Here is a 16,196-nt window from a genome sequence, read left to right on the forward strand (position 1 = left end):
GATGGTGAACTAACTTATTTTCAATCCTCACAGAATGCCAAGTTAAGAACAAAAAATACTTGAGCCTCAATTAGTGACATATTGATAGGGCAAAGTGTATTATCAAAGGTTTTGGGCGGGTATCTTTTAAGAACAGAACAATGTCAGAGAATAATTATGGAAAAACATTCAAAAACTCGAAGGCAGACAATGACTGAAATAATAAAAATACCACAATAACATATCTCTTTTTACCAAAAATGACACATATAATTTATAATCTGCTAAAATACACTAAAGTAGATGTGAACATCTACAAATGTAGACTCTGAACATTAAATTGACTACTGTGCTCACTATTCAAAAAGACTGTAGTAATACAATAATTTTTTAAACCTCCTAAAGAGAAACACACACAATGAGCCTAACTTAGTTCTCGAAGAAAATTTATAAATATCTACAAGTAACACTAGGAAAATATATATTTTTTTAAAAACTACATGTAAGGAGAATTTTACAAAAATATATCAGCTATATTAAAAAAAAACTCCTGGCTGTTTTATTATATTGCTGACTGTTATATGGCAAAGTAAACAGATAATTTTAAGACATGAACTTGGAATAAATAGGTCTTTGGGAACATCTACTTTGGTTGGGTGGCAGCAAGGGGGCACTGATATAAAAGAGTGATTAAGGAAGTCCTTGAGTGATTTCCCAGAGTAAAGTTTAATTTTTTTCTTGCATTCCCCTTATCCTCCCTTCAACATTCAATTCTTCCCTCTAATTGAGTAATATCAAAGAAAGCAAGCGCCAGGCGCAATAGCTCACACCTGTAATCCCAGCAGTTTGGGAGGCCAAGGTGGGTGGATCACCTGAGGTCAGGAGTTCGAGACCAGCCTGACCAACATGGAGAACCCTCATCTCTACTAAAAATACAAAATTAGTCAGGCATGGTGGTACATGCCTGCAATCCCAGCTACTCAGGAGGCTGAGGCAGGAGAATCGCTTGAACCTGGGAGGCAGAGATTGCGGTGAGCCATGATCGTGCCATTGCACTCCAGCCTAGGCAACAAGAGTGAAACTCTGTCTCAAAAAAAAAAAAAAAGAGAGAGAGAGAGAAAGAGAGAGAGAAAGAAAGCAAGTTTGTAATCTTAAAGACCAGCAGTTACAGTAGTTTTTTTAAACGACTAATGCATGAAAAGAGTTAATAGAAGCATTGAAGAGATAGAGAATTATACTTACAAGGGACTAATTATTCATTTCACTACCAAGCCATGAAGGAGAAATCTGTTTTAAAGTACAAATCAATAAAACGGAACTACATCATGTGAGAAGCCACGTGGTAACTCTGATATACTTCCCTAAGAAATGTGGGTGAAAAGCTGAGCTATTTCATTATTTAAAAATTCTAGGTGGGGCATTGTGGCTCACACATAAGAATTATTAAGAGATGTGATAAACGACCTATTTTCTTGGGAATTTAGAACATATATTACATAGGCACATTTAATATAAAATACAGCACTTTAGGAGGCCTAGGCAGGCAGATCACTTGAGACCAGCATGGGCAACATAAAAGAGACCTCCAATCTACAAAAATGTACAAAACTTCACTGGGCATGGTAACACATTCCTGTAGTCCCAGCTACTCAAGAGGCTGAGGTAGGAGGATCATCTGAACCTGCCAGCTCAAGAATGCAGTGAGCCATGATTGTACCACTTCCTGTGTGAAAGAGTGAGACTCTGTATCAAGAAAAAATAAATCTAAACCCTTACTAGGCTTTTTTGGCCCCATTAATGAATCAATAAAAAGCAAACAATGTAGTTGTTTCAGAAAAGCTCCATTACAGGCCATTTTACCTAAATGTTTGTTTTGTATTTTAGGTTTTAAGGTAATACTCTACGTGTCCAGTGTTTGCTCCAGTTGTGCCAAGACCCATCAATCAAAACTACCATCACACAACTTCCCACATCTGGGGGGTTCAGGAATACTAGAAAGGCAGGTGGAGAAGATTATCTTAAGATGTGGATATCCTTTTGCAGACTGAATTGCCAAAGCGGGTAGTGGATAAGGGCTACTGCAAGGCTACTGTTTCTCTGTCTGGTCAGCATGATGTTTCGTTGCTCCTAGGACTCTGGGAAATGAATAATATCAAGGTATTTGCAAGGTGGTTCAATGACTCTTCACACAAATCCAACTCTAAAGTAACTGTAAAGTAGTCTATCTCCTCTCAAGCAAATAAAGGGAATTGCCACACCAATGAAAGATTCTGAATAAAACTGAAAAGCAGATCTAATAAATAAGATATGGACAACTCAATGAAAAAAAAAATCAGAAGACCAGAGGACTTTTTTTCCTCAAATTTTAAGGATCTAGATTTTACCAATAGTGAGTTTCTCAATGCACTGTAAGAACACAAATACATAAACACACGTACAATCACCCAAATCTAATATTAAAGAGTATTCTTCATCATCTAAATATTCATCATTAATATTTAATCACTATCTTTTTAATGTGGATTTGGAATCAGATTTTGAGTTCACTTTCTTTGCCTGCATCGACTCAAATGAGTTAGTGGTTTCTTGAAAATGATTTAATCCCTAATAAATAATCAATCATCTTCCAATCACCAAATCATGTATTTCCTCCTCATACTCTCTTTAACCTACGCAATGCTTGAAAAACTGCTCACTTTGAACCTTCTGGAAGCCCTCATAGCTGTGGCTTCTACCATTTTGGCACTGTGACTTTCCCCTACTTTCATTATTCCTCCAGTAAATACTATTAAAATACTTCCTCTATCCAATTTCTAATCACGGGGACTTTCTGCAAATAAATCCTTAGCTCTTTCCTTCCTCTTTCCTTTGATTTCTTATTTGTCTCATACCTTGAAATGGCATTTCTGGAGGATGACTCATAGATCTCTAACTCATGGTCTTTCAAATTGAAGTCTTTCACAGCCAACTTATTTTTGAACAGTTTAATTTAGAGGAGCTAGGCTTGCCATGTTCTTTGCTCTTGGATATCACTTTGTCCTACTGACATACCACTTGACAAAATGTGTTTTTAAAGAGGCCATTTTTAAAATTCATACATTTTTTTATCCTTACGACATTCAAAAACTTCCAGGTAATTCTCCTATGTATTTAAGAATCTGTCTTGAATAAAGCTACCATTTTCCTTGATAACCTTATAGTCTAACTTACAATTTTTCAACTATCTAAACTACCATTTTCCTTGACCTCTAGGGAGGTTTTTTTATTAGACACTTCAAGTCAAGCCCTAGCCAAATCATTATAGATTCAAATTATTACACAGAAATAATGAGAGTATTGAGCTGCTTTATTGGCTACCACCACACAATGTTTCACCAAATTAATGCATTTATCAAACACATAAGAATTATTAAGAGACATGATAAAAGACCATGTTACTATTTTCTTGGGAATTTAGAACATATATTAGATAGGCACATTTAATATAAAATACTTAATATTTTAGGTTATTAGGAATCACTGTGAAAAGTTCGCCACCACCCTCACCATCCCTGTTACTCTTAGATATCAAGCAACATTTTGGCCCTACTGTTCCCACATTCCCTTCAGGACTCCCATCACCACCCTACTCTGTTCCATCTCCCTTGACTCCATCCTTTCTAAAATTTTCTATCCTGCCCTCTCTGAACCACCTTCCATGATAGCAAATTTCCTTAGATTCTCAACCCATCAGTGAATTCTGCAACCATCAACTTCCTTGGCTACTGTCTACCTGTTGTACAGCCCTGACAGAACCCCAGCCTGTTCTTCTTGGTGGCTTAATGCTAGGTGCTGAATTCTGCTGGACGTAATCACATACCATTACAAGCTAGAATCACCCATAAATACGGTGTCCCATTTCCATTTGACTCCAGTTGGTTGATAAGACAACCCACTTTAACTTTTTTTACTCCCCACAAATCCTCAAATACTCTACCTTATGATTCGCTGTCAGCAAATAATATCACCCTAACTTATCAAACAAGAGATTAAAACATTAGTGATATCTCATTCAACTCTGCCATCAAATCCATGAACTATTGCACCTAAACACCTCTTTTCTCCTTCCCTTCTATTATTACAACAGAAAATAGTGTCCCTCTTCCAGTCTTTGCTCCACACTGCATCTCCTCTATACTTCCAAGACCAGACCACAGAACTCTTTTTCCACTGATTTTTACTTTTTCTAGTACTGTTGTACCTTTTCCCTTCTATTCCTAACGTAAGCTTAGCATAGAATGCCTAATTCATTTATATGAAATACACAGAGTGCTGGACTATGGATTCTTGAGATTACAAAAAGCACTGTGCTTATCATAAACACAGTAATTCTGTCCACTAGACGCTTCTATTTTCTTTACTAATCTCTGGCAGTTTTGCTCACTCTCCTCTTAATATCTTAGCTTCTTTGGTGTCGCACTTTCCTGGTTTTCCTTCTACTTCCCCAGCCTCTTTTTTAAAGTCTCCTTTGTGGGATCCTTTTCTGCTGCAAGGCCTTTAAATGACTCTCCTTAGATATTGGTCCTAGGTCCTCTTCTCACCCTATACGGTATTATGCAGTAATTACAATCATTGCCACTGTTTTTGCTACCATACTTAAGCTAACAAATCTTTATCTCTGCCCAATTCTAAGTTTCATGTCTTCATTTGAATGTCCAAAGGTACTTCTAACTCACATGTGAACCTGAACATCCAATCTCCTCTACAGCCCTCTATCCCATCTGTACTACACAAAGTTCTTTCTCTCGATTTCCCTGTCTCAATACTGGCATTATTATAGACCTAATTAGTCAATTCAGAAAATTGTATGTCACTGCAAACTTCTCTCCCCTACCATCTCCCCATATCCAGTCAAATACTAGATCAAGCACTGTCATTTCTACCTCCTAAATAGCTCTTTAATGTTTCCATTTCTCTCCATTTCCATTGATAAATTCCGGTATAGGCCACTACCTTCTCACCCAGAATATTTCAAAAGCTTCTAAAATGATTGTTCAACCCCTAAGCTTGTCCCCAACACTGTAGTTTATTCACCCTGCTATAACCAGAATAATCTTTGTAAAATGCAAATCTGGCCACAAGATTCTTTCACTGAAATACCCACTGTTCTTAGTATAAGGGAATATATCCTAGTCTTCAGTTTCATTTGTAGTCATTCTCCTTTTGAACTCTTAACCTTTAATCACATTGAAATTCTCTATGTTTAGCAGAGGGCAAGCTCATAGCACAAACTCTTTACTTAATCATCTGGCCAACAGCTACTCATTCTTTGGGTTATGGCTTAGATAGACATCGCACCTTCCTTGATCCACCATTACCACAGTTGGATTCTCCACCAGTATACGCACTGAGCAACTGTTAATTCCTCTAAGAAAGCACTTACCAATCTCTATCTTTATTGATCATTTTTCTTTTATCTGCTGGGCACCCCCAAATCCTGGCTATTAACCATAAAAACCATTAGTATCTGGAACTGTATTTATCTTTTTCAATGTTTTATATCTAGCACTTAGAACAATCCTAGTATACACAAGGCACTCAAATATTTACTGAATGACAACCAATAAACTTTTAAAGTGTTTTAAACTTAAGAAAAGCTGCCAACCCTACAGGTTACCGGTTCTATCATATTTCATATGCAAAATAAACAATATTTGCTATATACCACATTAATAAGTTTTAGAAATCATTTATCAAGAGCACTATCTTACATAACATGTTCACTAAAAATTATGTGTATCAAACATGTATATTAAATGTAAGCATACTACATGTAGTCTATGCTCCCAAATTATGGCCACAAATTTCTTTAAAAAGTAATAATTTATTTAAAAAATAATAATAAAATAAATAAAATAAAATAAAATAAAATAAAAAAGTAATAATTTATTTCCTTAGCTTTCCCTTTGCCAAGTGATTATTGCTGTGGGTTAACTCATTAATTCTTGATTATCATAACTTGACGTGTATTTGCCAGAAAACTCTCTGACCATTTGGTTTAATGCAAATTCTGAGATGGGTCATATTTAAAAGAAAACATGAAATAAGTGAATTCTAGGAGGACTTCAAAGGAAGAGAGATCAAAGAGAACAGAGGATAAAAGAGGAGAGTATACTGACTTTTGAAACCCTAAAAGAAGAAACATTCAAGTGCTAGAATTATCAGGGACAATAAAACAGAATTGATACATTACAACTTAAGAGAGTAAACAGAAAGATAGATGGAAGAAAAAGGCATTAAGCAATTATCAGTTTGAGTACGATAAAACAACACAGGTTGTTCATTCATTATTTACTGAATGGTGCCTATGTGCCACGTACTAGGTATACATACAGTCCGAACATAATTCCTGCCCTCAGAAAGCTCACATCTGAGAGGAGACAATAAACAAGGAAACAAATTAATATAGGATTATATATTGTTGAGTGCTCCGAAGGAATCAAAAATAATGTCAGAGAAATGGCATGTAGGAAGGGCCCAGAGTTTACAACTGGCTCAGCACATGTGCGCAAGACCAGACAGACAGGAAGACAGCCATGCACATCACAGTCAACAATCTTGATTTTATTGTTAATATAATGGGAAGTCACTAAAGAGTTGTAACTCAGGGAAGAAAGTAAAAAGACGTTTTTCATTTCTAAGATGACTCCAACTAATTAGCCCAGAGTAGGGTTTACTTCAGACCCCGTTTTTATACTTTAATCAGATATCTAGTTATCTTCAGCAGTACACACCCATCTTTTAATCAAATTTAAATCCACCTCTACTATATGAAAAACAACAATAAAGATCATGATAGGACAGCATCATTTTATTTTATCAACATCAGTCAACTATTTTAAATTACCAATTTCTTCATTAATAAAGCCAGGGCACACCCTTCTAGTTTTAAAACATGTCACTGCAATGAAAAGAAAGAAATACTTGGGAAAAAAACAAAATTACAGGAAGCAAAAACGCAGTTGGCAGGATTCTGAACATCTTGGAATTTTTTTTTTAAGTTGCAAAATATTTTATGAATGACAATAGAAAGAAAGCTTTGAAACAAATACTCTATGGAGACAAAGGTTAGGTAATTATCTAAACATATAAAAGCTGTTAACTAAGAAGGTAAATACTCTGACATATAAAATTTAAGCTAAAACCTGTAGTAATATTTAACAAAATGCCATTCTCAAAAGAGACCTGATATGGTTTGGATGTATGTCCCTTCCAAATCTCATGTTGAAATGTGATTGCCAGTGTTGGAGGAAGGTTCTGGTGGGAGGTCAGTTCTCAGTTCACTTGAGATCTCGTTGCTTAAGGGTCTGACACATCTCCCTTCTCTCTTGCTCCTAACACATACGTGATCCCCCTTTGCGTTTTGCCATGATTGAAACCTTCCTGAGGCCCTCACCAGAAGATGCCTGTGCCATGATTTCTGTGCCAGCCTGCAGAACCATAAGCCAATTAAAGCTATTTTCTTTATCAATTATCCATCTTTATAAATTATCTTTATAAATTATTAAAGATAAAAATATTTACCTTTAATAAATAATTATAAATTATCAGGTATTTCTTCACAATGAGTTAAGAACAGACTAACAAAGGGTCTGCTACAGAAAAATTTCTCTCATCACTGATGACATTCCAATCTCTTATAAGCTTGTGGAAACGAGCGATTCCAACAATATTATTTAATCATTAGGTTAAGCAGACCTGAATTTTGATACTGCTATCTTCAGTATAGTAATAATGAAGAAGTAATAAAATAATTACTTCTTCATTTTACTGGTCATTAAAGGTTAAGAACAAATAATCCTAGTCTAACAAATATTTTTGCTTTTTTGTTTTTAGCTAAACTGCTAGTAACTTATCAGTTATTAAACTTAAGTCTTAGATTTTGGAATTTTATATGGTAATTCATGTAAACTAAACCTGATAGGACACACAGAAAATGTCATATTTTCTATGCTGTTCTCTATTTGAAACAATAATTCCAGCAGTTAAAAGTTTAATTTACATGGAAAATATCTCTTAAGACATATATATATATATATATATCCAGATAGTTCTTTTTTCTACGCTCACCTACTTTTCTCAACCACCCATGAAAATAAGCCAATGATACGTAGTTTTTTCTCACCATTTCTATTATCGGGATTTTTTTTCTAATCTTTTCCAGAATTCTCACAATCATTCAACAGTACTATTTCTTTATAAATGTTAAAATTCACATTTGAGAAATTAAAAACATATCTTGTTTACTAATAGAATCTATGAGAATAAATGTTTTTTAAATTACACGACTTCTACACAGACAAACCACTGAAGTGTAGTGTTTAAATACTTAGAAAATGTGTCATCCCCTCAAGATTACAGCAGAAATGTGTAAAAAGCTTCAAAATACTTGAAGAAAGCCCATGGAAGACATATATTAAAATAAACAAACAAAATAGAAAGGTGATGATTCTTCAAGTAATATGACAACCTCATTAAAATGCAACACATGTTTTTCTGCAAAAAGAAAAGAAGATGAAATAGATGCTTTATATAAAATATTTACCTATACAATGCACAAAGCCCACTATGGTTAGCAACCTTTATGGCTTTGAAGAACAAGATATTTACATATCTTTCTTTCTGCATGTGCCTGTGCGTATGTGTGTTTTGTATATATTTTTAACAGTTGACAGCTGTTTTAGAGCATACAGAGATGCCAAGCTGAATGAGGGTCTTGATTACTTCAAGATTAGCTATCTAAAGTTTCTATTCATTTTAAGTGTTGTTAGTTGGAAGAGTCATTAGTCACTTCCTTGTCTCATAGAACATCAGCATACATTTACATTGTTAATGAACATTTGGGGTAAATGAATTAATGGCACTTTTAAACATCAATTCAGTCCTAATAACTTAGTATGTCTCAGAAATGTTAGGCTAGGATATAAACGAAAAGCCTTTTTAGTAAAGGTAACTACTTATTCCTGTAAACAATAAAGGATAAAATTAATTTAAAATGTTTTTTAACCAGGTTAAAAAAAAAAAACTCAGTATTTAATGAAATAGACCATAGAAAAATACCCACTTAAAAAAAACAAATAACAACAAAAACTATGTCCTCAAATAACGAGAATAATCAGAAATAGTATGGAATATTTTGGAGAAACTACTTTATATACTTGTAAACCAAAGACATTCACTTTTAAAACACCCACTTATAAAAGCGCTAACAAAGTAATCTGACTTATTTAATTATGAATGTTTATTATGAGCATTACATTTAAGAGAAAATAACACTAGAAACGGTGTCATGCTTAGCACTGAGATATTAAAATACTGAAATTGAAATGGACACTGCTAATTTTCATATTATCAAAATCTTAAACATAAGTCTTCAGTTCTTATTTAACAAAAAATATAAAAATTAAACAATTAAATCACAAAATAAGTTGGGCAAATTCTCTCCTATTTTCATTAAAAACAACAATGGCATTTGTATGCAGGAGGTATTAAAGAATGCACAAAAAATAAACATTCTGCATAAAGTTTGTGTTCTCAAGAAATACTTTAGGTAGAAGTCAATTTCTTTTTTTAATTCTCAAAACATGAGTTAAAAGCAGAGTTTGACATCAATATAAACAGAAAAATCATTTTATTTGAAGAATATAACGCTCATGATTTACTTTGACTAATTTTCCTTTTTTATAAGCGTTTGTCCATCTACTTTGACTAATTTGTTTTAAAATAGATCTCCCAATCTTGATACCTTCATTTTACAAGTGAAAAATTACAAGCAGTCACTGAGTCAATGAACTTTATCAAATATTTATTAAGTGCTTAAAAAATAAGGATAAGGCTTCCAGAATTCTCACAAATTCAACTGCTTCCTTCTAAGAAACTATGTTATTACTATCTTTAAGTAAATATAGAGAAAATAAAAGAGTTTTGATACATAAACATTTGATAACCTAAATTAAGTCTACCTTTTAACAGTCTACCAATTAATAATTTCAATGTATAGATTGTTTAAAATATAATGCAAATTTCAATTTTTTTAAACAGAAAAAAAGAGGATGAATCAAGTCTTTTATGCTGGGATAATCTCAATCTACTGAAGAGGAAAAAAATCTCTGCAAAATCAACACCAAAAATTTAAGATTCTTTAAAAGATGTTTGACCAAGGCCATTTTGCATTTCAACATACTTATGCAAAAGTCATTATTCAGTTTATTATTTTCTTTTAAAGAATGCCATTAGCTAATGCCTATGTGGATAACTGAAGGCTGACTAGTTGGAGTATTCATTAGCATCAAGAGTGCTCTATACATATCCAGAATAATGTACTTAACATTGGCCTGCTCAGCTTCATCAAGAGAATTACACACATAAGGTGGACAGAACTAACTGAAGGCCCTCTGCTACGTTTCCCAGTATCCTACCTGCAGACAGCATTGGAATATAAAACTCACCTCCAGACTTGTTAGAGTAACTGGACAAGGGGTCAATGCCTACTTCTTGCTCTTCTGGCTGCAGAGGATGTCTAGTTTCAGATAAGGAATGATACATTGTGGGAACTGGACAATGTCACCAAAAGTAACTACCTGGGAGAGGGGAAATACAGAGAAAAATAATAAATTATTTGTCTGCTATGACTGGGAATAAATATAAGACTGAAATGATTAAATGAGCATTACACACATTCACAAGTTTTCCCAGGCTCCAGGGACTATTGCCTCACATCAGTAGGCTTATGCAAAGAAAGGAAAAAGGTAGCAAAAAATGTCCATTTCAAAAATTTCTAAAAAATCTGAGCTTCATTTATAATCTTTATCTCAATTTTGAATCAAATTTATTTTCAATAAATAAGCTAAACTCTAAATTAAAGAGAATATTCTCACATTTATAGCATTCTTTTCTTTTACGGCCAAAATAAAAAAAAATTCACAATGGAAACTTTCAAAATACGGAAAATATAGCAAATTAAAATTATTCATGATAGTATTAGCTAGAAATATTAGTGTTAACATTTCAGTGTATCACACATATACTTCCTGTATTTATTCTGGGTGTTTATAACACCTATGGTTTTAATGTGATCCATAACATGCTAAACATAGTGATTATGTAATCTATGAATACTTTAAAATCAGTGTTTTCCTCCCAGTTTAAAAACAAAATAACAATTATGTGTCTATATTATAATTTCTAATGATCCCTAGCATTCTATTATATAGTCAGCACAATTCATGTAACCAATTCCTTATGTAGTAAACAAGATATTTTCAGTTGTTCAACACTATAAACAGGCTCAAAAATAAGTATCTTTTAGCAGTATCTCTGTATCGTATCCATGATTACTTCCTTAGGATAAAATCTTAAAGTACAATAGCTGGATTAAAATATATATTTAAAAAATAAGATTTTGGCAAATTGTGCTCTATAAAGGTTACCTAACAGAACAATTCGTTTCCCCTTGATTCTTGTTAACAGTGGATGTTTCCCCTTTGATTTTTTGAACCAACATGATAGTCAAATTTTGTATTGCATTTGCTTGATAATTACTGAGATACTGTTTCTCTAACATTTGTTTATTGTCTTTTGTTAATGGAGTTAATTGTTAATGACTGTCTTCATGATTTCTAAGCATGCTTTAAGTATTAAGGATATTAAACCTTGGTCATGTGATACATATGTTTTTCTCACAGTCTATATGTCTTTCAGTTGTATGACATTTTTTGACATAGGTAATTTTTTATATGCCCAAATATATCTGTATGTCCAGTATCATTTCCACCTCTGCTGTTATACTTACAAGATTATATAAATAACTACCTATATTTCCTTTTGTCATTTTGAAAGTTTTCCCTCTCAATTCTAACTTATATAAATTATTCCATATTGAACAATTTTTGTTTTAAATTATTTTCAACTTCCAAGGTACACTGTAAATTTTTTATGTCCATAAGAAGCAAATTACCTTCCAAAATCATAACTCTTCCAAAAACTAAACCAAGTTCACCAATTTTCATGCAAAACATTGTAAGTAACATAATCTTTTAAATATAAGGAGCAGCAAGAACATGAGAGAAAGAAGAAATGGTAAGAGAAAAGAGAAGTGGTAAAAGCAAGTCCAAACAAAATGATCATTTTATAGGATACAGTCTTCACCTATGGAGGAAAAGCTCCAGAGATGCTCCTGAATTCACAAATTCTTGATCACCTTTTCCAAAACAAAATGCTCCTCTATCCTATTTACTTTCTCTCTAAAATCATCACCTTGTAAAATACTCATATACACGCTCTAATTTTTATCAGAAGTCTCTAAAACCCCCTACACCCACACAATCACAGTCAGATGTTAATAAATCCTGTCTCCCTGGGATTGTGGCTAAAACAATATAAGCAGAGGATTAGGAAAAACAGAGAACTTTTGTAGCAAACATGCAGTAAGAATATCTAAAGCCATAAATCTTAAATCCATAAATCACTTACTATCTAGCAGAAACTCTGGAGAATATAATCTAGTAGAGGACGGCAAAATGTAGATGATCATTTATAGTATAAAATAGAGTTTGACAAATTCTGCTTAACACAGAAGGCAATTCATAAATAAAGTCCTCTACTATGGAGCAGTCATCAAATTCAAATGTCTAATGAGGTCAGGCAAAAAGCATTATTAATTAAGGTTAACATTTATACACAATGAATATACACCAAAAACTCCAAATGTTTCACGTACACTCACTTCATCTTCCTTACAAACCAACCGACTTATCTTCGTCAATTTTATTTTCATTTTACCATCGAGAAACTGAGGTACAGACAGAGTAAGTAATTTAGAATCACAAGTATTAAAGCCAAAATTGAAGTCATCCTGTCTGGTTCCAGAGCTCACATTCTTTCTGCTACATAACTTTGGCTCTAAATAAGTCAATGAGATAAAAAAGACCAGGTGTAAAACAAGAGGTATAAAAAGATCTACCCTATGAATAATTAGAACACCCTTTACTTCAGCTTTTGCAAGACAAGCTAAAGACCCAGAATTTCATGTGAAATTTGCTAATTTATAAGTATTAGCAAATAATTCAAATTAAAAGAAAAATACTGGGTAGAATAGATTAAACACTTTTCAAAATTTTATTTCACCCATGGGCAACTATTTTAATGTAAGATTCACATTCTCCATAAATTTTGTTATACTCTTTAAAATATAAAAGTAAACATTTGAGAATGTCTATTTCAAGTTAACTGCTAGATTCCTTAAATTTTTTTTAATATCCTAAACGATATTTTCATCTCAGTAGCTGAATTTCATATTTTTACAGTATACTTTCACTGTTACAAGCTTCATATATCTAAAATAAATAAATAAATGACTTTTGTGCATTTTAAACTACATAAAAAATAGACAAGTGACAAGCAAGGGGATATCAAGGAATATTTTTAAAAACCTTCATCTTTACATAGCTAGAAAAAAAATACTCTAAAACACAATGATGTTCATACATTCATTTAAGTTGCTAAAAAATACTTAAGGTCTTTTTGACTCCTTAGAGAAAGTTCAAGAAGTCATTTAGCTAATTTAGCTTACATTATAATTCTTCAGAACTTAACAAATCTGTGGTAATAACCAATAACCAGAATACAAAATCAACCAAATACCTCAGTCTACAACCATTCTATATAATCAAGCATCCATTATATCCTAATTTATTATGCCCGTAGATTGAAAATGAACCACTGAAATGTTTTTATAATTAAATAAAGGAAACCAGCTGACTAGTAATAATGAGTTATTTTCAAGCAATCTGTTGAAGAAAACGTGTGGATAATGTTCTTAGTTTTAATTATGGATTTAAATAACCTAATTCAAAAGTAACTGATTAAGAAGTTGCTGCTTTCATTTTTTATTGTTTTGTTTTAAATATAAAGAGCTATTTTAGCTTTCTTGAATCTAAAAAAGCAACTTAAGTGTGTTGGTTACTGCTATTGGGATTACCTTATGAAATCAAAATGCTGTTTTTAAATATGAAATCATTTTCCTAAGAATTTCCCAGTTTGTGTTTCATAAACATTCCAGTAAGAGAAAATGTTATTACAAAGCAGAATATCAAGGGTCTTTAATAAATTTGTCTATTTTGATATTTATTTTGAATGTTTACCTATAAATATCAAACTATAAAAAATTAAGGGATTTAGTCCAAAATTTTTTAAACAATCACTGTAAAAGTCAAAACAGCATAAACCTAACACTTACAATGGTCCATTAGATCTCTAAATTTGATTACAAATTCCAGCTTCTATCCTAGACATGCCTTAATTTTCTCTACATAGAAGCAAGACATAGAGAAAAGAATACAAAGACTAAAAACATGCCTCTTAGTAAATGACTACTTAAATCCATAATTGATAGATTTTAGTTCTCTTAAATGATATCTGATAAAAATGATGCCTGAAGAATTATTTTAAATAAATACAAGAAATCTCATTTTTCTGATTGAGAAAGCACAGCAATATACCTTCCATGATCTGGGAAAGGCCCTATCCTTCCTTTGTTACACTTACCATAAATAACAATTTTTCCTATTCACATAAGTTCAAAATTCCAAAAAGTTATAACTAATTTTACAATATGGTTTTAGTGCTATACTGGGCACAGGAGTTCACAAATTAGGCTAAAATTCTCATTTAAAATCCAAGATTAATCTTAAAGACAGTTGTACTGGTTTTACAAGTCTAGATGTTGGAGTATTAAATCTTAAAAGTGATCTGTCTGAAGGAAGAGACTTCTTTTGCAAATAGTTAATTTTTAATAAAAGGGCAAGAGTTCAGCACTAAAGCTTAGAAGGCAGTTTTAAAGTACACTTAAAAATCAAAGCAATATTTTCCATGTAAAATAAATCAATACAAGCAGTATCTAAGTGAAAATCTCAAACTATTAGCATTGTATAGATAAAATAATAGGTTAGTTTAATAATATTTTCTCTTTTAAAATAGCATCACAGGGTCAGAACTTCTAGAAAAGGAATTTATTCTGTCTAAATTTAAAATGCTATATATTTCAGCTTATATTCCCTCCTTAACTGTTTCTAATAGGCACAGAATTAGCATTCTGAATGGTGTCATTCTAAAGATATTCATATTCAGAAAAGCTCATATAAGCATACTTCATTCATTTAAATTCTTGACTGATGGTAAACTTAAAAGTCAAACACTGAAATGATATAGTATTACTTTACATAAAGGTTTCTCCTATAAGAAAAGCATACCAAAGAGCTTAAATGGACTACTTTCAGAGTTGATTACAAAAGGGAAGAAGGATGCAGCATGAATAAGTATGTGTTATATGTAGCATGTATTTACCATGGTAGATATTTAACAAGAAATATTACATTTTGGATATAAAAGTAAGCTTCTCTGGTAGAAGCTACATTCTCACAATTAAAATTTAAAAAACATTTTATTTAGAAATGTTGGTAGCTAAAGGTAAATTTAATGATTGGAAGTAACAATGTTCTGAAGTCTTAATTATGAGGACAGAAAGGAAGAAAGAAGAAAGAAAAAAAGAGAGAAATAAAACAAAGAGAAAGAATAAAGTTTTATTTTTAAATTCTGTCAATCTTTAATGCAAGACAGTTACATTGGACTTTAAGTTAATTAAGTATTAAAATCAATCATCTGAAAGTCTTAATATTTAATATTGTTAGATTGTGTATCAAAGTAGTTTTATTATTTATTTACTCCAAACCTTTCCAGAATACTTCATTTGACAACAGGGGGTCTGTTTCTCACAAGATAAATGCATTTACAATGCCAAATAAATTATATATAAAAGCATTTGTCTTAATACATGTCATTCAATATTAAATATCACCCATTGGTAAAACCCTAAAATTTTAATTCATTTTTACCAACCACACAACTTTACTATACAAGTGTTGTCTAATAAATAGGTACAAGACTACAATAAGGGTCAACATACAAGAACAATGATCAAAAGAAAATCAAAAAAGACTGAATTTTTACAATGTTCATGCTATCAGAATAAGCTGTTTAGGGCAAACAATTCACTGTAAATTAAAATACTAGATTCATAAACAATATGCATAATGAGAAACATGCAGCATATGAGAGGTTCACAGGTGGACTTAAATATTTCATATTACAAACTAAGAATACATTTTGCCTTTCAATATTCA

General features: G+C 32.1%; 1 protein-coding gene across 9 annotated transcripts in view; it reads right to left on the reverse strand.

Annotated features, from left to right (window-relative positions):
* The window catches only part of TBC1D5 (TBC1 domain family member 5), a 557,272-nt gene that overhangs the window by 340,386 nt on the left and 200,690 nt on the right, over nt 1-16,196 (reverse strand). For 8 of the 9 annotated variants that reach the window (XM_032259250.1, XM_032259280.1, XM_032259257.1 and 5 more), the window contains one exon: nt 10,467-10,598. The exons of the other annotated variant lie outside the window; for it this stretch is intronic. In XM_032259250.1, coding sequence (XP_032115141.1) covers nt 10,467-10,563 — 97 coding nt within the window. In that variant the 5' untranslated portion in view covers nt 10,564-10,598. Of the gene's footprint in view, nt 1-10,466; nt 10,599-16,196 lie in introns of those variants that run through there. 9 annotated transcript variants of the gene reach the window in all.

This window comes from Sapajus apella, unplaced genomic scaffold (genome assembly GCF_009761245.1).
Source record: "Sapajus apella isolate SASKATOON/1434 unplaced genomic scaffold, GSC_monkey_1.0 scaffold4, whole genome shotgun sequence".
Classification (NCBI taxonomy): domain Eukaryota; kingdom Metazoa; phylum Chordata; class Mammalia; order Primates; family Cebidae; genus Sapajus; species Sapajus apella.